Raw genomic sequence first — 22,139 nt, forward strand, 5'->3', positions numbered from 1 at the left:
ATAGTTGCATCTTATTTCCTGTTTGCATAGCTGCACAGTGAGTTGGCTAGACGTTGCCACGCCACTACACCTATTTCATCTTCACCTTAAACTGACTTATTCTGAAATGCGGTCAAACTACCAAAGTGTGACAAAAGCACAAACGTTTTGCCCTTTTACGGGTTTTCCTTTATTTCGAGAGGAAATCAAAGTCTCTGGAGGTCAGACCGGCGGTGTTTCACCTGAGAAATGTAGCACGGCGCGCTAACAAGGACCAGTTCACTATTTATTTCCAAAAATGTCCAGTACTGGTCGTGGTCGCATATTCAGCATGTGAAAAATAGGACAAGGCTTAAAAAAAAGTTCTGCTCCGTTTCTTTTCACTTTTTTTTTTTTTTTTCCAAAAGTTGCTGCTCACAGGGAAAAATGTGTTGATGAATGAAGCGCTCATACAAAGTGAGTTGCTGACAGCTCTCGAGACCTGCTGCCAATTCATTTGCAGCGCAAGTGCGATGTTGAGATCAGTCCCTCAGATGTCCTAGAAGCCGGAGTGCTTTGAAAGAGTCACGGGCCCGTTGCTGGCACTGGAATTCAGCGGCGCTCCAAATGAATCACTCCATTTGAACACAGGCAGAGCTCCTCAGGAAGGCAGGATTTCTCATGACTTAACATATGAATCAGAGTGAGCTCTCCTTACATCCGCCGGCCTAATTTCCCGCAACATAATTTCCCATGTAGACTACAGTAGACCAATGTGTGGCTTTAAGAGGCTGCTAGTGAACAGCTGGATTGTAATGCGTGTTGCTTTATCAAAGAACTGTAGAACATGAAGTCAACAGGAATGAGTAGTGTCCTCTAGAGAGAGAGTGGCATCAGTGGAGGACCAAAATGCGTGACTCATTAGCCAATGAACAGCCAGGAAGGGGTCTCGTGCTACTTTTGAATGATAAAGCTGATAATGTACAATTTGATAAAAATAAAAATAAACTTTCAAAGTACAACACAAACTGTCCATTTTGCTGCAACTCGACAGTGCTGCTTAATCCAGCACCTTACTTCCTGGAACTCTTGAGAGTAAAAAACTGGTCCATTGGAGTGAATGGAGATGTCGCCACTCTTCTATATATACGGCTCTGGGCATGAGGTAACGTCATGCCATCTGAGATCTCACTCCTATACTATGAAATCATTTGGATCCACAGTTTCCTTTGAGAAACTGTAGACTCGGAGATTTGAAAGTCTGCGCTGTTGGCCTTAAGAGCATTACAGTGACACAGGAAGACATTTATATTTGGGGGGGGGGGGGGGGGGGGGGGGAGGTTGGGTTAGCTGAGCTCATTTTTCCAGCAACCCCCCATTGTGAGACCTTCAAGGCAATAGTGACGCTCATTTGAGTCGTGTATTATTTATAACTCTGTGATTTAGATGAAGTGCCGCTCAAGTGTTTTGTCTGGAAAGGCTCTCTCTCGTGTCATTGGAGCTCTTAAAAGTCCACCTTGCGCTCGGAGTCATTGACCCTCCCTCTCCTCTACTCATCGGGCCAGAAATGGCGACGCCCGCGGAGAGGCTCGCTTCTGTCACATCCGCCATAATGGATGAGCGTTCTACGATGATATTTAAGACTTATTCAATGCATAAAAAGACCGATTAAATGAATCTGGCAAATCCTTATACCACAACTAATGCTCACCGGGCGCCATATAGGATTGTCAAAATTATTGTGTGGCTATAGACGGTTTTCACCAGAGTGCAACCCCACAGCACTTCCTTTTTCTCAGCATTCGGCAAACTGCAGAAATATTCACTCGACATCGTTACTTTTGTTTTCGCTGATCAGCTGTATAGACGGTTTTCACGGAATGGTCAGTCCTGCACTTGAATGTTTTTTTTCTTTTATGTCCATAGCAAACACTGCAACAGGAAGTGAGCGGGGGTTCAATTTAGAATGTTTTTGTTGTCAAGTTAAAACCGGCTATATGCCAATTTTTCCAAGAATTGAGCGTGAGTTACACACTTCAGTAAAGGAAAGCACAAAGCTGATTATTGCGACTAGTGTACAGTAGAAATCAGATAAGTACTAGTCCTGCAAGGCATGTAAATATATGCGTTGCCATGAGTGGATACATTTCTACAATTGAAACCCCAACCCTGACAGTATTGGTACTAATTTAGTCCCCTGTACGTTTAGGACTGCATCAGGGAAAACACCTGTCTGTACTGTTACGTGGTCCGGGTCAGAGATTACCAGGGTATAAGGAGATAGCAAACAATTGGCTCTCAATCTCTTAACGGATACGTATCTTAAGGCGGTCAGAAATGGTATTATTAGTAGCTATGCAGCTAGCTCTCCTACACTAGCAAAGCATACACTAACTTGAAAGAAAGAAAGAAAGGAAGAAGCATTTGGTTTCACATATACAGGTGAAAAGACTGGCGGCCTACCGGACATAATGATCAGAATGCAGCGGCGGTGGTGTGGCGCAGCTCCCCTCATCGTCCTTGGCATTAAAGGGACACTCCGCCCATTTTCAACCAGCTTTGTATCATTAGAACATCAGTAGTATATCAGAAAACTGTAAACGGTTTTGAAGTCTGTCATTTAATTTGACAGTTATTGAGTGTTAAAGTGTGGACCAGTGACATCACTGGTCCACACTAACTCAAATGAATAACTCATTAAGTCAAATCAACTCTCAATAACTGTCAAACTATTCATCATTCATCTAGTTTGACAGTTATTGAGAGTTGATTTGAGTTAATGACTTATTAATTTGAGTTAGTGTGGACCAGTGATGTCACTGGTCCACACTTTTAACACTCAATAACTATCAAATTAAATGACAGACTTCAAAACAGTTTACAGTTTTCTGATATACTACTGATGTTCTAATGATACAAAGCTGGTTGAAAATGGGCAGAGTGTTCCTTTAAGCCCTGGCGAGTGAGCCACTGCTGGACACGGCGAGCTCGCTGCGTGTGGGTGTTTGTTCAGATACCAGCGATGGTGGTGGACGAGAAGGTCCTCTCTCGGGCTTTCTTCGGCGTGGTGCGCAACACACCTTGAAGTCCCCGGGTCTTCCTCATCGATAGCAGTCGGCCTCCTAATACTGTAGCTGGCTAAAACGTGTGTCTAGCAAACGTTCACTCGAAGCTATCGGAGCACTATTATCTGCTTGGTAATATGTTACTGGCATGGAAAGAATACTCCCCTCGCGCTACGGCGTGGGGACACGTCTCGCGGCTGGCTCGCAGTTCAAGTCTCCCGCTCTGCTTACTTCCTGCCAGACGCCATCTTTCTCCTCTTCCTCTCCTCTTCCTCCTCTAGGGAATGACCAAATGACGTCATCACCCAGAAGAAACAAAAGAAAGTGGAATTATGTAACAGTACTCAGCAGCTAGAGAATGGAATCTGTTGTCACCCCGTTTGAAAGAAATTGTCACCGCCAATAACAGAGCAGTGAAGGGATGGCTGCTGAGCTGCTGACAGCCCATCATGATTCATGATGTAATGTTTTCATTGTTTGTAAGTTACTGTACATGGTGTAGGCCTATGTTTTGACATTGTTTTCTGTCTTGAATGGTTGGTTTGTGCCGTACCAACCATTGATTTGATTATACAAACGAGGACCACAATGGAAATAAGTTCGATGATTTTATACATGTGTATGGTTGTGGCCTAACGGCTTCTATTCATTATGTATTTTAATATTCTGTCAAATCAAATTCATTCATTCATAAGCTCAGCCCATTCTCATTCATTCATATATTTATGACTCATACTGTATAGTCATATGGACAAGGACAACACATCACAAACTAGGATTACTAGCCATACTGGCCAGCTGGCATGCAGCCTCTCCTCTCTCTCCCAAGAGGGTTTTCATATAGTCCTCTTCACTGATATATAACTCTGCTCACCTGTGTGGCGCTCCAGAGTTCACTGGCTATAATTCAAACTGCGCTCACCTTTGTGCTGCGCCACTCTGGAGCTCTCCATAGTGCTGAACCTGTATTGAGTCATTTTGGCCCCTAATTAGCCATTTTCGCTCAGCCCTAATTACCTAATTCAAAAATCCGGCTTCATTAGGTCACCTAACTGACACTTCCTGAAAGCTTCAGCGCGATCGCACGTAAAATGGCAGAGCTGTGGCCGAACACAAACACACACAGACACTATGCATTCTGTAAGGTCAGCTCTTCTAAGGATGAAAGTTTGTTTGAAAAACAACAGATGTGAAATGAGCAGACATAATAACATGGTGTTAGTCTCTAAAACCATAGGGCCAGTCCACACGCATAAAGCTAAACGCTGTGAGAAAAGAGATGAAGTTATGAGCATCAAAAACTCATTACTGCACTGCCGCTGTTCCAATTTCATTTTTGCTGTTTTATAGACGGATTATTAGCTCCTTATGCTGAATCACAAAAAGGATTGTAAAAGCCTAGGCCTCCACTACTGTATGTGGCATTAGCTCCCCCAAAATTACTTTATTTGACTTTTAGGCTGGAGCGACAAGCAATGTGTCTGCATTTTCCCACCTTTCTAAGCTGGCATAATTGTGAAAATCTGTCAAATTTCAACAGCTCAAGTCTTAAAAACCTTCACATCTGTTCACAATTATGTAGCAGGATTTCTGGAAATTTTGACCTGACATCTTACTTGAAACCTTGTGTTATTAGGTGTATTCTCTACAAGTTTGCTGTGGTTGTGAGGCTTCATGTTAGGCACTTTGCTTTGAATCACATTTTCCTTCATTAGACAAAATAAACCATGGTGGACCGTGGATAATCGCTTCTGTTTTCATCTTTCATCATCTCTGGTTCTTTCCAGCATGATAGATGAAGTTATTAATGTTTAAAGCTGGGTGCTGTTTTCCTCCCAAACTGTCGTCAGTGTGCACATTCTTAGTATTCGGCACGAGTGGGAATGGAGCCCTATAGTCCTGGCAGTGTTAGTGCCATGCCATGAGAATACAGAGGCTTTGCAGCGGTGTCACAAAACTCTCAGCACCGATGCCCGGCGCCATCATGGAGGTCCAGAGGAGAAGTGGCTGCGCACAAACAGATGGCAAAATGTAATTTATAACCAAAACAATCAAAAAAAGCTCCGGCACACTGTCTCGCCTTCTTCTTTGGAGAAATATTTATTGGATGATAGCCGTTTTGGTCCATCAGACCTTAAAAAGCGAACACAAAATTGATCAGAAATATTTCTGGTGAATTGGCAGTTCCTGGTAATAAATAAATAAATAACCAAAATTAACCATGTGTTTTTGATTCTGTTGAGATGGACAAGATGTAGCCTGCTGTTCGAAACACATTCAGCTGTTGACATTATTGTTGCCGAGGTTGCGTCATCTGAAAGTCCTCTATGGTGAATCTGAAGGCCGCTAAATAGACGAGAGCTAGCCGCTGCGTGAGAAGAATGCAGCACTGAACGCTGTGACCCAAGCAGCAGGTCAAGGACCCTCACAGTCACACTCTGTTCCCCACTCTCTGCTATCAGACACCATCAGTGCTCTCCTTGCTCCAGAGTTTGGCTGAACCCTCTCCTTTTATTCCTCATGATTCACTTCTGCTGCAAGTATTGTCAAACAAGACGCTAACCTTGGAGACCTTGCATGACTTGCCTACCCACAGTACATACCTTTACAATGACGACAATTTAAAAAACATTTCCCTTTTTATTCAGAGGGCACAAAGGCCATTGCTCTATTGGCATCGTGAAGAGCGATTTTTCTGAAATGTGTGTTAAAATGAGCCAATTACACATCCTTTGCATAGGACAGGCTACATGAAACTGAGACCACTGATGCGTTTAAAGCAACTGACAGTAGCAGGCTGGTAGCAGGGCACTGCCAAGGTGCGCTTATATAGGGATCTCAGGGCATCACGGCCAGAGGGAGGGGCCACGGCAGACATGGCCTCCATGTAATTCCCACCCTGGAGGCGGGTGCTGCATTCTTTAAGGTCGACATTGGAGGTGAAAAGTAATAACAAGCAGAAATAAGTTGAAGCCACGGGGCGGTGGTGGTGTGGCCATTCAGCCTTATGGCACTTTAGGCAATGTTTTATGGGGGTAGTTCACCGACACAGCTAATGGTTTTCAACATGGAAAATGGCGATAAAGGGGGACTTCTAAAGAACTTATACCGTACCTATTCTTGTAATACCGGGTACCTATTCTGTTGTTACAGCATACATAATTATGACCTATGAAAAACAATTATTTCAATTTGATTTCAATTTAGGATAACTGTTATTCCATAACTACCGGGTACCTACAGGGGCGCAGGCTGTATTCTAAAGCAATGTTAATTCCCTTCTACTTACATGTAATTACAGGGTCACTACAGGGGCGCGCGGGTGAGGAATTTAGGAGAATTATAACATGTGGCAAAGGACCACGTGTGGGATTCAAACCCGCGGTCTGCCACGCAAAAGACTGAGCCTTAGTGGTACGCTCTCTACCAGGTGAGCCACTGGGACGCCCCGGGGTTTTGAATGTTAACAGAGTTCAAAAACAAACGGAAAGCCTTCAGGCAAACTCTGGGGACAGGCCGACAAAACTTGTAGACCAAAAAAAGAAACGGAGGTTGTAAGTGCGAGGAAATTAACATTGCTTTAGGATACAGCCCGCGGCGCTGTAGTTACCCTGTAATTACATGTAAGTAGGGAATTAATTGCTTTAGAATACAGCCTGCGCCCCTGTAGTTACCCTGTAATCACATGTAAGTAGGGAAATAATTGCTTTAGAATACAGCCTGCGCCCCTGTAGTTACCCTGTAATTACATGTAAGTAGGGAATTAATTGCTTTAGAATACAGCCTGCACCCCTGTAGTTACCCTGTAATTGCATGTAACTAGGAGGGAATTAATGTTGCTTTAGAATACAGCCTGCGTGCGTCTCTGTAGTTACCCGATAGTTACAGAATAACTACAGTATAAGTTCTCCTAAATTGAAATTACATTTAAATGATTATTTCTAATAGGTCATACGTACCCTGTAACAACATAATAGGTCCTCGGTAGTTACAAGAATAGGTAGGCCTACAGTATAAGTTCTTTATAAGTCTGCCTTTATTACCCCCTTATTCCATAAATTCAGATTTTGTACTTACAGGGTAAGTACAGATTTTCTTACCCTGTAGTTGCGGGCTGTATTCTAAAGCGTTACCGGAGGAACAGTAAGTGTAGAGGAGATTTCTTTTAATAATCTACCTTCAGTGATGCCTGTGGCCTAATAGGCAGTCAGACCATTACCAGGGTGTAAGAAAGTAACGCAATTTAATGACATCAAAAACACCAATCAACATTCTTAACATGCAATGGCTGAATTTTTTTACAAAAGTTGCAATTTAGCTGATTGCGGTGCTAATGTTAATTTTCGATGAACATGACAATGATGTTTTGAATGCCGGTATATATAGCTACAGTGATATGCAGTGTCTTGTCAAGACTGATGTAACATTAAGATATACAGGTATGGGAACTAGCAGAGTTGGATAATCAGATTACATGCATCCAGATTAGTTATCTGGCTACAAAGAAACCCATGATCTATTACAGTTACTATAAAACACTGTAATCAGAAAAAAGGCTACTTGTATTACTCAGTCCTTTATAGTGGGGGGGGGGAGGGGGGGGATTACAGGAAAAATATTGTTTGTGTCATCTCTTGGAATAATGGTTAATGGTAGCGGCAGGATTGCAATGCCTAACACTATTCCGTCTATAAACTGGAATAAATTGTGTAACTTAATATTCTGAAGGCAAAGTGACTGTTGGAGTGGTCCAGTGAATTATGTTACAAGTTGATAGCAATCTGTAATGGATTTGATGTGTCCCAAGTCTGGTTTCTAATATCGCTGCAATCTGAAATAGCACTGACTTAGATTTATGATGCATTAGAGGCCTACTGTCCAATGGTTTCTTGGCAAATACTTTTAAACAAGGCACAACACCCAAAAGATAATTGCCTTCCAACATCACAAGGAGATTCATGATTCCGAATAGATGTTCATGATATGTATTTAGCCAGTCTCTAAATTGCCTTGTTATTAAAGTCAGGTATAAACCCCACAGGAGAAAATAAGTTAATAAACAACCTTTATACACATCTTACATCATATTTAATGAATCCATTTCAAATATAAAATGTCAATATTTGCTTCGATTGAAAAATATCAACTTGGTATCCCCACATAATTGTGTTGTCTGCTACAAGATGACATCAGAGGCAAAGCTCCAGAAAATGATGTGCAACGAGGAACGGATTTGTTCTTTTCCTTCTTAACATTCTTACAAACAGTGACTATAGCTGCATTTTACAAAAAGAAACGAAAGAAAAAGCCAAGCTCTCCCATTCTCTTTCTTTCTCTTCTTCTTCTTCTCCCCTCCAGTAATAAAAAACACTCCACACATATAATATACAGTATATATACACATTATTTAGTAATGGCCATTCTGATACAACTTAATAAAACAGAGCTTTATAAAATGAGGATGGCAGTGCAGTTGACAGTGACACATTACGTTTGACACAAAAACGGGTAGATAATGTCTTTTTCCCCTTCGTTTATTTGTCCCTCCCAGCAGATAGGAATGAAAATGGTTGTCCAGGTAGGATGGATGGCGGCGGGCGGCGCACCCTCACGCCGGGGTTTGAGCGGTGGCTTTGATCTCGGCCGACGCCCTCTTCTCCTTTCGCCCGGCGTACTCCCCGATGAAGGAGCCGTCCTCGTTGAACTGAGCGTCCTCGTCGCCGTAGTCCACCAGGCTGTCCTCCCCGCTGTCCCCCGCTTTGATCTCTCCGCTCACAGAGTGTCGGCTGCCCTTCAGCGGCTTCTCATCGTTGTCGCTGCAACGACACAGCGGAGGCACAGCGGGTTTAGAATCACCTCATTTCACCCATGGCTTCACTCTATGGCTTATTGGCGAGGACGGGGCGTGGGCTCCGGCTATCGGACCCTCTCTACGATGAGCCCCTGTGATTGGCAATGGCGTTGACACGACCTCTCGCCCAACAACGGGGAATAATCGCACAAATGCACGGGTCGAGACAGCTCTTAATTGTTAACGCTTATTTGTGCATCAATGCATATTTGACAAAGCGATGATTGGGAGAGAAATGCGATATTGAAGGGGACATTAAATATGTGCTGATGTTGAGGCTGCACATGCTGCAATCTTACAATGCATTTTGACTGGGAGATGTATTAATGTATTAACACTAGAAAGGCCAAGTTGATTTAGGGGCTATAAGAGGCAGCTAACAAGCCTTGAATGAAAGAGAGTAAATACAATTATATCTACTGTTTTCTTGCATTATTTCGAACCCCCCCACTTCTCCCCAATTGTACTTGGCAGAATAAACACAGGTGCGAGCAAAACACTAACGAGGGTTTCCACATTCCAATCATGGAAGTTTGAAACCCTTATTAGTGTTTTGCTTACACCTGTGTTAACCCTGCCTTTTTGACACAAAATGGCCCCCGTGAGAAGGGTCTATACATGTGCAGTTGCCAGCCGCTTCTTTTCACCTGACAGCGAGGAGTTCCACCTGCAGGATGTAGCACATGGAAGGATCGTGCTATTCCAGTTCCCCTCCCGCCTGAACAGGTGCCCTGACCAACCAGGGGAGGCACTAGTGCAGCGACCAGGACACATGCATGTGTCTAAAAGCAGGGTAAACACAGGTGCAACCAAAACATTAATGAGGGCCCCAGCACTGCAACACCTACATGGATTGGAAATTGGAAACCCTAATTCATGTTTTTGTTGCACTTGTGTTTACCCTGACTTTTAGACCCAAATTGGCTGCTGTGAAAAAGGTGCCAGAGGTAACACGGGCGCACGAACCTGCGACCCTCGTGTTGCTAGGCAGGGAATCTACCGCTGCACGACTACCCAGACACCCGGGGACATTTTGAAAGCTGACCTATTTCAAGACTCGATCTTGGCTTTTCTGGTGTTAAATGGTCAGTGATAGAATACGATTAACTCAAGGTGTCAGCAGCAAACAGCAATCACCACGCAGGTTAAAGTTCACGGAGCCTTATATTTGGAAAAAACACTCCAAGTGAATGCCTGTCACCTTGGAGTTACTCCTGACCTGCGTCACATCAAGATCGGTTGTGGTGTTGCAGATGTAGCTGATTGGAGAATGGCACTGCGAGCCGTACTGTGGTGGTAGACTGTTATGAATTGGACCACTAACAGATTAATGACACATGCCAGGCTCCAGATATTACCGCCTGGAGACGAGCTGCGTTCAATTACACTGATTGCTTTGAACCCCCTGCTGTGTGCTGGGCAGCCTTCGTTTAGCGCCATCCAGAAACAAAACAGCAGCAAATGAGCCACTTCCACTTTAATGAGATTTCCAGCAGCAACACCAACACAGCACTGAGTCGAACATCACAAACGCCCCACAAAGGAAAGGGGGTCACTCCGATGCATAAACAGCAACACGGGGGATCCTATTGCTGTTTACTACATACTTTGTCCATCAAATGTCGGGAACAGGGGTGCCTGTGAGGGTCCACCTCGTGCGTGTGGGGTTGTCTTTTCAACCAGGGGAGAAATGCAAAGATAGGATTATTTTACAAGAGCATCAAAAGGCAACGGCCGGCAGCATAACACGAAACCGCCCTGTTGCGAGCGTGAATTGCAGCGAGGCGGGTAGAATAGCGCTCCGATAGGGTTACAGTAAGCTTACCTGTATTCACAAAATGTGTCGTCATTCATGCCTTGGGATTCCACGTCTGGGTGAAGGTCTTCTTTCTCTTTTACTGCTCACAAAATGGAGACACAATATCAGCGATTTCCTCAAGAGACGACTGCCCTCCATTGTGAAGCTGTTTGAATATGTTCTACTCTCAGTCCCCGACTCCCTGCGCCTTTTTCTCTGAATAATAAAAGTTCAGGGTACCGTTAGTCTTCTGTAACGGCAGCGTAATGACGTATTTTTAAAGTAAAAGTGTTGGAATAAGAGAATAATAAAGGACAATCTTCTACAGTATGCAGTGCTTAAAGGAACACTCTGCCCATTTTCAACCAGATTTGTATCATTAGAACATCAGTAGTATATCAGAAAACTGTAAACGGTTTTGAAGTCTGTCATTTAATTTGACAGTTATTGAGTGTTAAGTCAAATTAATAACTCATTAACTCAAATCAACTCTCAATAACTGTCAAACTAGACGAATGATAAATAGTTTGACAGTTATTGAGAGTTGATTTGAGTTAATGAGTTATTCATTTGAGTTAGTGTGGACCAGTGATGTCACTGGTCCACACTTTAACACTCAATAACTGTCAAATTAAATGACAGACTTCAAAACCGTTTACAGTTTTCTGATATACTACTGATGTTCTAATGATACAAAGCTGGTTGAAAATGGGCGGAGTGTTCCTTTAATGTGAGCAATGTTTGATAAGAGCAACACAAGGCTTGTTGTGACAAATGGGAGAAAAGGTGGAGGCAATGGCACTAATGAGAAGTTAATGAGAGAAGAGGAACGAATGAAAGGGGGACAGAAGCGCCGATGTGTTTTTGGTCGTGTTCTGCTGACGCGTGAAGCGATGGCTGCCCAGGCGACAACCTGCCGGCCATTAGCTGTGAATAATAAAGCCGATAAGGGCTCTCATGTCCCCAATAAGAGGAATAACATTAAGATACCAACAGAGCTTATGTCATCATTTCCCTGGCCAGCCACCCTGCGCAGCATTTGCATACGGCCTCGGCACGGCGCGGCCGCGGCACATCGCACATTCCATGCTGTTTGGAAAACCGCCTATCTAAATAATGCAAAATCCAAATGTCGTCAACAGAAATGCACATTTTCCCTATCAATACACAATCTCATTTTTCCGTATAAATTTGCATGAAAATGAACCTGCCCGTGCGAGGCCTATAAAAATAATATATCGGCTTACATATTCCCGTAATGGCTTCCGGAATGATTTATAATTTCTTTCATGGGCAACACTACACACACCTAAATGGAAATATAATGAAGCTCGCAGCAGCAATTAGTTAGCATTCAGGGGGTGTGGTGGTGGCGGTGGCCAGGCGTGCGAGTGTGAGTGAACACCTACCGGCGTACTTCCCTCCTCGGTTTCTGTTGACGAAGCAGGCGATCAGCACGATGAGTGTGAGCAGAGCGATGGCACACATCAGCCCGATGAACCAGCCCTGGGTGGAGATTCCCCCGTGGATGCTGCTGGCCAGACCTGAGGAGAACAATAGCCCGGTGACTTTGACTCGCCTTGGCCTTTCATCGGGGACACTTGATTGAGTGTTTACATCGACAAAGCCTATCTGATGCAGAGGCGGGCGCTGTGCGGCCGCGATGGAAACGCTCCAAAATTAATATTAAACAGCTAATCCGCTTGTCTAATTAATCGAGTGAGGGGACGCTGTACAAATGTAATTCATCTCAGAGAGTCCTCACACGGCTACATCAAATCCCAGCGAGGCAGGGGAGAGACACTACTCAAGGACACCCCCTCTCTGCTCAATGAGAAGTCAGTTTAGTTTGGTTTTGTTGGAGGTAGGCTTGTCAAAAGTATTGATAGTATCGATAAAAGTCAATACTAAAAATTTGAAACGGATACAATACTCATTTGCAACAGGTATCGATAGTATCGATACGTATCAATACTAAAAATTTGAAACGGATACAATACTCATTTGCAACTGTATCAATATCAGCAGTGCTTTCTCTTAATGAAAAATCAAACATACCGCTGATTTCTCCCTCCCTGTCATTGGTGGGTATCTTTTGCTTCAATAAATTCAAAGTATTCTGATAGGCTGATGACTAGAGCAGGTGTAATCTGCTGTGTAAGGTCAAAGTTTTTAGTGAATTTTATCAGGCCTAGATTATGGAGAAGCGTGCGTCTGTCCGTCCATCTGTTGGTTTCTTTTTTATGCCTCTTGATGTGTTGTTGTCATCCCGCCGCGTGGTATCGATAATGGTATCGAGTATCGATATTTTCCTGGGTATCGGTATCGAAGTAGAAATTCTAGTATCGTGACATCCCTAGTTGGAGGAGTTGTCCCTCCCTCCCGCTTTGGACCTGGTCCTCCTGGCAACATCTTAAAAAGTACGAGAATAATCAACCCAGTTGTGAGTCATAAGGCGCACAGTGTATTCAATGATGTGGGAAGAGATGTTTAGCGGCTCGAATACCGTTACCTCTGCAGAAGGTGAATGATCATAATAATAATAATAATAATAATGATTGGATTTATATAGCGCTTTTCTAGACACCCAAAGCGCTTCACAGGAATCATTATTCATTCACACCATTCGTACCAGTGGTGGTAAGCTACGGGTGATGTAGCCACAGCTGCCCTGGGGAAGACTGACGGAAGCGTGGCAGCCATTTCGCGCCTACGGCCCCTCCGACCACCACCAACATTCATAGACATTCATACCCATTCATACGAGGCAATGAGGGTTAAGTGTCTTGCCCAAGGACACAACGACAACAGCTGGGAGGGAGCGGGATTCGAACCGCCAACCCTTGAGTCATTGGCCGACCTGCTCTACCTCCCGAGCTAATGCCGATCAGGATGTGTTAGTAGGAGAACACACCACTAACATTAGAGTATGAGTCAAAAGACATGAATGACTATTTCAGACATTACACAGAAGGTTACTGTTGTAGAATGGAATTGATCTTCTCCTGCTTTATAAAGCAACACCTCTATTGCCGAGAGTGAAGGTGGGCAGCTTTGAGATAAATACCATTTGAGATCAAAATAATAATAAAGCCAGGAGTCAAGAAAGTTGTCTCACACATAAATGTATTCAGCCAAACATACATCTTTGCAAGCAGAAGATTTCCATTTGCACAGAGACTCGGAAAAGCTTGCTTATTGTTTCCAGATCAGGAGCTCAGTACAGAAGGACACACAGTCAAAGGTTTTATACTGTCTTCTCACATATCTCACATCTCTTCACAAGCTGTGTTGACCAGCTCACAGAAGCAAGGACAGGAGGAGCTGTAGCCAAGAAGACAGGAGCCCAGCAAGGCCACATGTCTGAGTGAGCTTGTCACTGTCCTCTGCTCACGGCCAGAATGACATAAGCTGTCTGTCTATGTGGAATGGGATTTAAGAATGGAATGAAATACTATGTAACTATGTGAACCTGCGTCTGCATCTGTCTTGACGCAGGTTTTGAAGGCAACTCTGAGCCCTGCAAGGCCACCATAATATATTATCATAAGCCACCATTTGGGGCGGCTGTAGCTCAGGAGGTAGAGCGGGTTGTCCACTAATCGCTTTGGATCAAAGAGGTCGGTGGTTCGATTCCCGCCTCCTCCAGTCTGCATGTCGAAGTGTCCTTGGGCAAGATACTGAACCCCAAATTGCTCCCGATGGTGTGTAGGCACCCTGCGTGGCAGCCTGCCGCCATCGGTGTATGAATGGGTGAATGTAGACTACCTACTGATTGTAAAGCGCTTTGGATAAAAGCGCTATATAAATGCAGGCCATTTATTTACCATTTGCCATATGACAGTGCACAGTGTGAGATAGAAAGAGCTTATAGGTGCCTTATAGGTTATGTAGTATGTCTGTATTGTCTTTGTCTATGTGATATGCATTTATAACTAATAACTCATACCAATAACTACTGTGTATGCAGTTATTGCTTATTGATGATGAAATGAGCCAATGGAACTTACATTTTCTCCATCAGTTACAGGTGTTAGTTGTAGCGCCCACAGCAGCCATTTCAACATACAGTAGTTTTGAAACAAAATCATTCTGACGTAGTCCAGAAATCCACAAGGGATGAAAAGGTAATATAGGCTTACGGTTGTTCATAATATGCAATATAAAAGTCAGAATCCGTGTACTCTCTTCCAGGAATCCAGCTGATATTTGCAAAGTTGTCACTAACAGATGAGCTCATATTCAACAGGCCCAGGACTGACAGCCGATGAGAGACAGAAGAGAAATTGCAGAGAAGGGTTCGTAGAGGAGCGAGCAGATCAAAGCCATCATAAAGCCGAGTCGAGCAGCGCGGGTTGACCATTTCAAACACAAAATCAACCTGGGTATAACCCTGGGTATAACCTTGGTATTACCTGGGTATAACCCTGGGTGGAGCTCAGTCTGAAAGGGGTAACAGAAAGAGTTGAGGGTGTTGGTATCACACAGCTAAAGGAGGCTCACTTCACACACCTCTGTGAAAGTGCCAGGCATGCACTTCTGTTCCCTAACACTGTCACGAGGAGACATCAATTAGGTCTAACAGGAGAGACATCAGGTGAATCTCACAACAGCACACATGACAAGACTGATGTGGATATGGAAATGGAACCACAGGTGGCGCCGGCAAAGCTAAATGAGAATCTATAGATAAAACAAGCAACTACTGAGGCCTTCAGAATAGTTTCATGTGAAAACAATAAGGGGGGATTAGCATCAACACCATGTACTGCATTTTGAATGATATTTGCATCGTCTTTTCAACTTATTTCATGCTATGTATATTTCATGTTTTTGGTAGATTGTCATGCTGCACTCACGTTTCCTTTGTATCAAGTTCTACTCTTACTCGTGTTATACTGGTGGACGTTGCTCACCCTCAAACCTTTTCATTCACAAATTTGAGTGAAAACAAATTTTAGTTTGTCAGTTTTTGTGAGTTATGTTTATATTCTATTTGTCATTTATGCTCTATTTTTCTTTGTTGCACCCTACTGTTTGCTGCTGCGCTGATCCAGCATTCCCATGGGGCCCATTGAAGTTTTACCTTCTGTTCAATTAATCTGCCTTTTGTGTATGTGAGCCATTTAAACTCCTTGTCTGGCCTTTAATAATTATATATATATATATATATATATATATATATATATATATATATATATATATATATATATATATATATTTAAAAAATAAGAAGAATTGCTTAAACTTCAGTCAGAGTTCATCTGCACCAAACGTCATCTAAACACAACACAAACATAGCAGGCGATGAAGCCTCTGTGCGTTGATACACTGACAGAAGAAGAACACCTAATAATAATAATAGGGAATAATGTGCTACGTTCCTATGAGAACAGGATGCTTTGACAGCAGCTGTCCGAGCCGGTCGACAAAGCGCAATCCACTTCATTTCCCCGCGGCAGGCAAACATGCAAATCTTCCGGCGTGTCTCCAGCTCAGCTGCATCATTTGCTCAGGTGATCATTCAAGTACACAAGGACACACACCTGCGTCTGCGGTGTCCATCCCAAGTAACCAACACAAACGACATCACCTGACTAATGTTGATGGATTAGTCTTATACAACTATGGTAATTCCCAGCGTTGGCATTGCGCGACCACTTGGAGTGACATAGCCCCCAGACTAAAAATATCCCACGGCCGTCTGGCGTTGGCGGTTTGTCACCGCTCTCTTCAGCCGGCGATTAAACGCTGCAGAAAGCATCTGCTGGCCCGGCAGGGAGCCCCGTGCCCCTGGGCGACGCCCCTTCAAAGTCAGGAAGCTCTTTAAAAACGGAGAGGCCACAAAATATTCTGATATAGGAGGCTTTCAACAGCATCCACTTATCCACTTATCTCAGCGTCGTGTAAATATCACCCTCTCAGTACTAAGCTCACACGTCCCTAATGTGGCCCAGGAGGACGGTCCTACGTTCCTCTCTTCTCTGGGCCCGGATGCTGCTGCTGCCTCCGTGTCCCAGAGCAGCACTGCTGTTTACCCCGGTTGAAGATTACAGGGAAATGTCAGGTGACTGCCGGGTCAATACATTGTCGTGTACAGGAGGGGGACTGGGGCCCAACAAATCAATCATTGACAATTAGACATATTTGTCCCATTCAAATGACTACACACACACACTATAGCCCCACACCTTTGGGTCGGGGGTATAGATCTGCTCGCATGGATTTCCCCACGGTATAGCAAGAGAAATGAATAAGGTTTTTTTCCATTAGCATGCACTTGTCTCCTACCAAACAATTCAATGGATCTGTTAGCCGGTGGACTATAAACATTGTATCATCATCATTTGCTCTTCATGGTTCTCTGTGGCTTGAGGCCGGTGTGTCTGAATGTGCTGCAGCTCTACCTATGGTGGGACGAGAGGCTTTGGCCAAGGGGGACCTTGTCGCGCTCGGAGGTGAGGTGGAAGCTGACTTGCCTGAAAAGAAAGACACATCTTGTGGTTATCAATTTGGACTGCAGTGGCGTGTGGGATGCGACAGTCTAGTTACGGTAGTGTTAGTAGTACGCATGCTATCTGCAGCTAGGAGGCTAGTGCTCTAAATTAGTCACCCGACTAGACGTCTACACGTGAAACAAATAGTGAAAGGACTATCATCAACATTCTGTACATTACATGCCATTCGTTCATAAAGCCGGGCGAGAGCGGGTGTGATTTTTCACTTTCACTTTCACTTTATGATCCGGTGATCTTGTTGCAAATAATGAAATGGAAGGCTGGCTGTCTGGTGCCCCTCCTGGAATGAAGCTGTCACTGCATCATTTGTTTCCTCTGCTTGAGTTATACATGTCTGCTGTTGCTAGGATAAAAGTCAACATTCGTTTACAGTCACTAATGAGCCATGATTAATGTGAATTTATAATTATCTTACTCATTACCGTTGCTATCGCAGAGGAAGCCACAAAGAATATGAGGAGAAGTTGACATTTTTCTAATGAAAGGAGGCATCACAGTGCTCTCTGCTGTTGGCAAGGGCAAACAGCAGACAAGGTCAATTATCCACAGATGAGCTTGAGTGTCTGGACCTTTTTAATTCTGCGTTGGCAAAATATCACGTCGTAGCTGTTTAAGACTCAAAACCCTGCTACAGTTTACTCAGCTAGGGCAGACCAGACCTGTCATCATCTCTAAAATCTAGCCATGCAGTCAATAGCTAATTCATCTAATTATGACAGATTGTTGAACATGTCATATCAACACACAGCAATAATGCTTTGCAAATTTTGATTATGTAAAAACAAAAATGATAAGGCCGCAAAGTAGTGCCATTTATTTTAGTGCAGTTAATTCAAAGTTTAAGGTGCATATTTTTCCAGTATGTGTGGTTATGACCTGCAACAGAATCTGACAATGAAATGTCCAACCCTATATGAACACAGATCTACATACTGAGGCCAACAGTGGAACCCCAAGTGGTGGCTGGAGAGAAAAACAGAGAGGAAACGCAACACATTGCTAAGCAGACATGGAGAATTGTTTCATTTGCACACACACACACACACACACACACACACACACACACACACACACACACACACACACACGATCAAAGGTAACACCAAAAGCAGTACACGTGTTTTTAGTAGCGTGGAGAAAGTGAGCAGAGAATAGGCACTACAAGGAGCCGACACACACAGACGGTGATAGTGCAGTTGGCATGAAGGAGTTTTCATGCTCAAATCTGAACGGGTCTCCACCAACTCCACCAACTCCACCAGACTCCAGTTCAATACACACAAATCACAGTCCTACTCCCTCTAATCAGTTTTCTGGCTTTTCAACACGCAAACAAACAACACCTAAGTGCCAATTAAGTTTCCTTCTTTGATTGCGAGAAATCTTCCACAACAATCTTAAACACTACATAATCGTTGCCATTTTTAAGCAAAGGTACTGGTAGCCCATCCCCAATCACCACCCCCCTTCGCGGCTACGTGCTGCCTTCTGCCAGTCTGTGGTTCATTATATTCTTATGGAAAAGGTGAGATGATTGTAGACGTCGCGCCCACATATCTGTCACCGCTGCAGTTCATTTTCCTGACACTTGGGTAAAAAAATCTGTGTAAAGTTTTCCATTTCATTTCAGTCTAATCATTCACGCCGCAGCCTACAATCTCATAGACAGGGGAGTTGGAGCCGGTTGAGGTATGGAATGCCTCAACAAATGACATATAATTGAAAGGAAAAGATTACATGCTAGAAGCCAGCTCATTATGATTACTTACCCCCAACTCTTTCATGATTACACACTTCAATAGCAAACGCGTCAGTTTCCCCCTGCTCAAAGCAATTTTCTTTCTTAACTGATTGTTTCATAGCTCACACCCTCCGTCCAATCAATAGGCACTTGCTCTCTCGTGACAGTGACAAATGAAAACCTCCACCACACCGCTATGAAATTGTTTATCCACGAGAATTACTTACATGGAGATATGAAAAGCGTGGCTGCCCAAGCATATATCATATTCCCCAACTTCAACGCCATTCTGAAATACTGGAATGGCTTTGTCATCGACTTCACTGAACCCTGCACCTCAAAACCCCATAATATGTGTTTTCTCATCACCCTCGCCTGGCAAACGAACGCACCCGCAGTCCACCCACACACACACACACACACACACACCACCTGGTCCCCCCGTCACTCACGTGCTTGTGGCGTGGTGGTGCACTCCTCGCTGACGACCGGTCCGCAGCCCGTGGCGGTGCACGAGCGCAGGTACAACTTGTACTTGCTCACGGCCTCCAGGTCGCGCAGGATCCACTGGGTGGTGTTGGGGTCGCTGACGTCGACGGCCTGCAGGTTGCCCACCTCCTCCGTGTCGTTGACTAAACACACAAAGTGCAGAATGATTACACCTGGAAATCTGCATCTCATTTACACCTGGTAATAAACGGGCAATAAGTACGATTTCTACGGCCCCCGGAGCGTAATTGATGGGGATTCTGATCAATCCCGAACACTCAACGATTGCCGTGCTTTGCCGGGACAATGATGAGATTTCTGCCTTTTAGAATCACTTTCCGGCCCTGTGCTCCGCTTTGGAGAGATAAAAACTCTCCACACTGGCTGGTCTCAAGCCAAAAAGGCAAATGATAAAGCAGTATTATTATTGCTACAGTATTTTACATCATTATTACTGTCTGCTTTGCTAGACATTTCGGGTGAATCCTTGCTATACTTTATTTCTATCTTACTCGTGTAGCCTACATGCCATCATCGATCTGATTACATGTGTTAGTTAGTGTGTTTTTCTTGTTTTCGGCATTCTGTCCACATTGTTATCAGATGTCATTTCTCTATTTGGGGAGCCGCATATTTTCAATATCAACAAAAAACAAACATGTCAGGTGTAGTGACCTTTGCTCTGTATTTGTACTTGACTACATTTCTAGCAACTGTCCCGTTTTGGCTGGACAGTGCTGTTGCCCCACCCTGCTATCAAACATCAAGTTTATTCTTGATTCCTCAGAATGGTCCGTTTTTGGACCGTGGTTCTGGCAGGCCCGGGTAGAGAGCAGAGGGCATGGCGATGATGGTCCTACGCTGGGGGCGGATACTTTCTCACTAATATGAAAACACTGGAGGGATTGTATCTACGCCTGGCTGAATCTAGCTCAGATCTGATCACAATGCCAGCCAGGCCGGAGGTGATCTGGCACATCCCATCGCATTCCAAATGCAATGTGTGCTGGGTGTGTTTACATCTTGCATTAATATGAATTTTCTTGATGCAAATTAGGGTGCAGATTATCCTGTAGTGTGAATGGGCTCAGGGCTGCAGACTTTGGGCCTCCCGACAACTCTAGAGCAATATTTTTTCGAAATGTGTTAGATTTGGTCCAGCACAGTCTCATTAGGCTTGTAATTATATAGTGCGAAGTGGTCCAAGACTGAAATCGGAGAGTGATGGTGGCAACAGTCAATGGGGATTTAGCTCTAGGGGGAAGAAAGAGTGAATTAACTGGAAGAAAAGAAAAATAACAGCAAGAACTCCCACTTACGTAGATTCCCAAACTCCACTTGCTCAATTTTGAAGACATTGCTATACAATTCTAATTTGCAGGAATTGTACATTTAATGAAAGACACTCTAAAATGGACTCAATCTGCAGAAGTATGCAATTACAAATTAAGTGAAAGACAGCTCATACAAAATTATACGCGCACCAAAGCCTGCTGATAATAAAACTATGGCACTGTAAAACTATAGAAACCCTATTTTGTAATTGCACTCGCAGTAAAGTGTTCTGGACAAATGGGGATGTTTTGGTATGCCAGAAGTGGATGATACTGATGGGCTGATGTTAAAAAGGCCAATACCGGTCCAATACTGTACTGTATGTCAGCAGCCTGTTCTATTAGGGAATCGATATAAAGGTGAACTCTAATCCAGATCAAGATAAGCCGCCACAGGTTACATTTAACACCAGGTGTAAATGGAGTCCTTGTTCAACATTTAGTAGGACCTTCTGTGACGCAACAGCAATTCAGTTTGGCAGTTTGGCTGATCCTCCTTGGGGACAGCCTACAGTAACAGACACACTAGTCCCTACAGACAATCTTCAGTCAGTTATGATGTTACAACAGGCCGTCCTATGTTCCCTGTGAGATGTGAAGCGACTAAGGGCCCGTTTGTGAAGACGGGCTTCACCTCAGAACAGCTGTGCTGCAGCCTTGAGATTCAGCTGGTGTCGCTGGTGCCATACTGACAGCTGGCTGCATTATCCTCGACGTTTCACACACCACTTCCTTCAAGGGGACTTCAAAAAAGTTGCACTTGAAAGAGTCCCATCAGCTTTATTTGCACCGGCACAGCGAACACGTCCTCTCCTGAAATACTCTACGACATTTTGGCCCTTTTGTGCAATCGCCAAATCAAACCCAATTAGGCGAGAAATGCAGCACAAAGACGTTGTTGGAAGTTCGTCATTAGCCTCATCGTGACTTTAGTCTAAGGACAGCAAAGCGTGCACAGACTTTCTTCCCTGATGGTTCCCCTGGGCCCGTGAGCCGTGGTGGTGATGACGTCCCCTGTGGATGGGATGGTAGGTAGGGGTCAGTAGCACCAGACCTTAACAGGCTGTGACACAGTGGACTTGGTCAGCACTGCCTGCCTGGGCCAAGATCATGATCCACAGGCCAGTGGGACACCACTATGACATGTTTCCTATACACACACTGTGACCTCACTTTGACCCCGGCCCTATTAGAGCTACACAATGATTTTCCTGTCCTCACTGAGGATCAGGGGCTTCTTAGACAATCGCCGTGAGCCACAGATCCACCACCTTGCTTTCCTGAAACACGGACCCTACTGCAACACGCTCGCCTGGGTCACAACCGAACCGATACAACGCGAGGATGCGTTTCTCAAACAGCGAGGCTGTTCAGTTCTCAAACTG

The 22,139-nt window shown here is 44.2% G+C and overlaps 1 protein-coding gene across 1 annotated transcript in view; it reads right to left on the bottom strand.

Annotated features, from left to right (window-relative positions):
- Positions 1-8,028: 8,028 nt before the first annotated feature.
- The window catches only part of chl1b (cell adhesion molecule L1-like b), a gene marked incomplete at its 5' end in the record, with an annotated part of 30,329 nt that continues 16,218 nt past the window's right edge, over positions 8,029-22,139 (bottom strand). The window contains 4 exons of the mRNA XM_083660527.1: positions 8,029-8,839; positions 10,700-10,772; positions 12,082-12,216; positions 19,384-19,563. Coding sequence (XP_083516653.1) covers positions 8,632-8,839; positions 10,700-10,772; positions 12,082-12,216; positions 19,384-19,563 — 596 coding nt within the window. The 3' untranslated portion in view covers positions 8,029-8,631. The remainder of the gene's footprint in view (positions 8,840-10,699; positions 10,773-12,081; positions 12,217-19,383; positions 19,564-22,139) is intronic.

This window comes from Poromitra crassiceps (genome assembly GCF_964638095.1).
Source record: "Poromitra crassiceps genome assembly, chromosome: 25".
NCBI lineage: Eukaryota > Metazoa > Chordata > Actinopteri > Beryciformes > Melamphaidae > Poromitra > Poromitra crassiceps.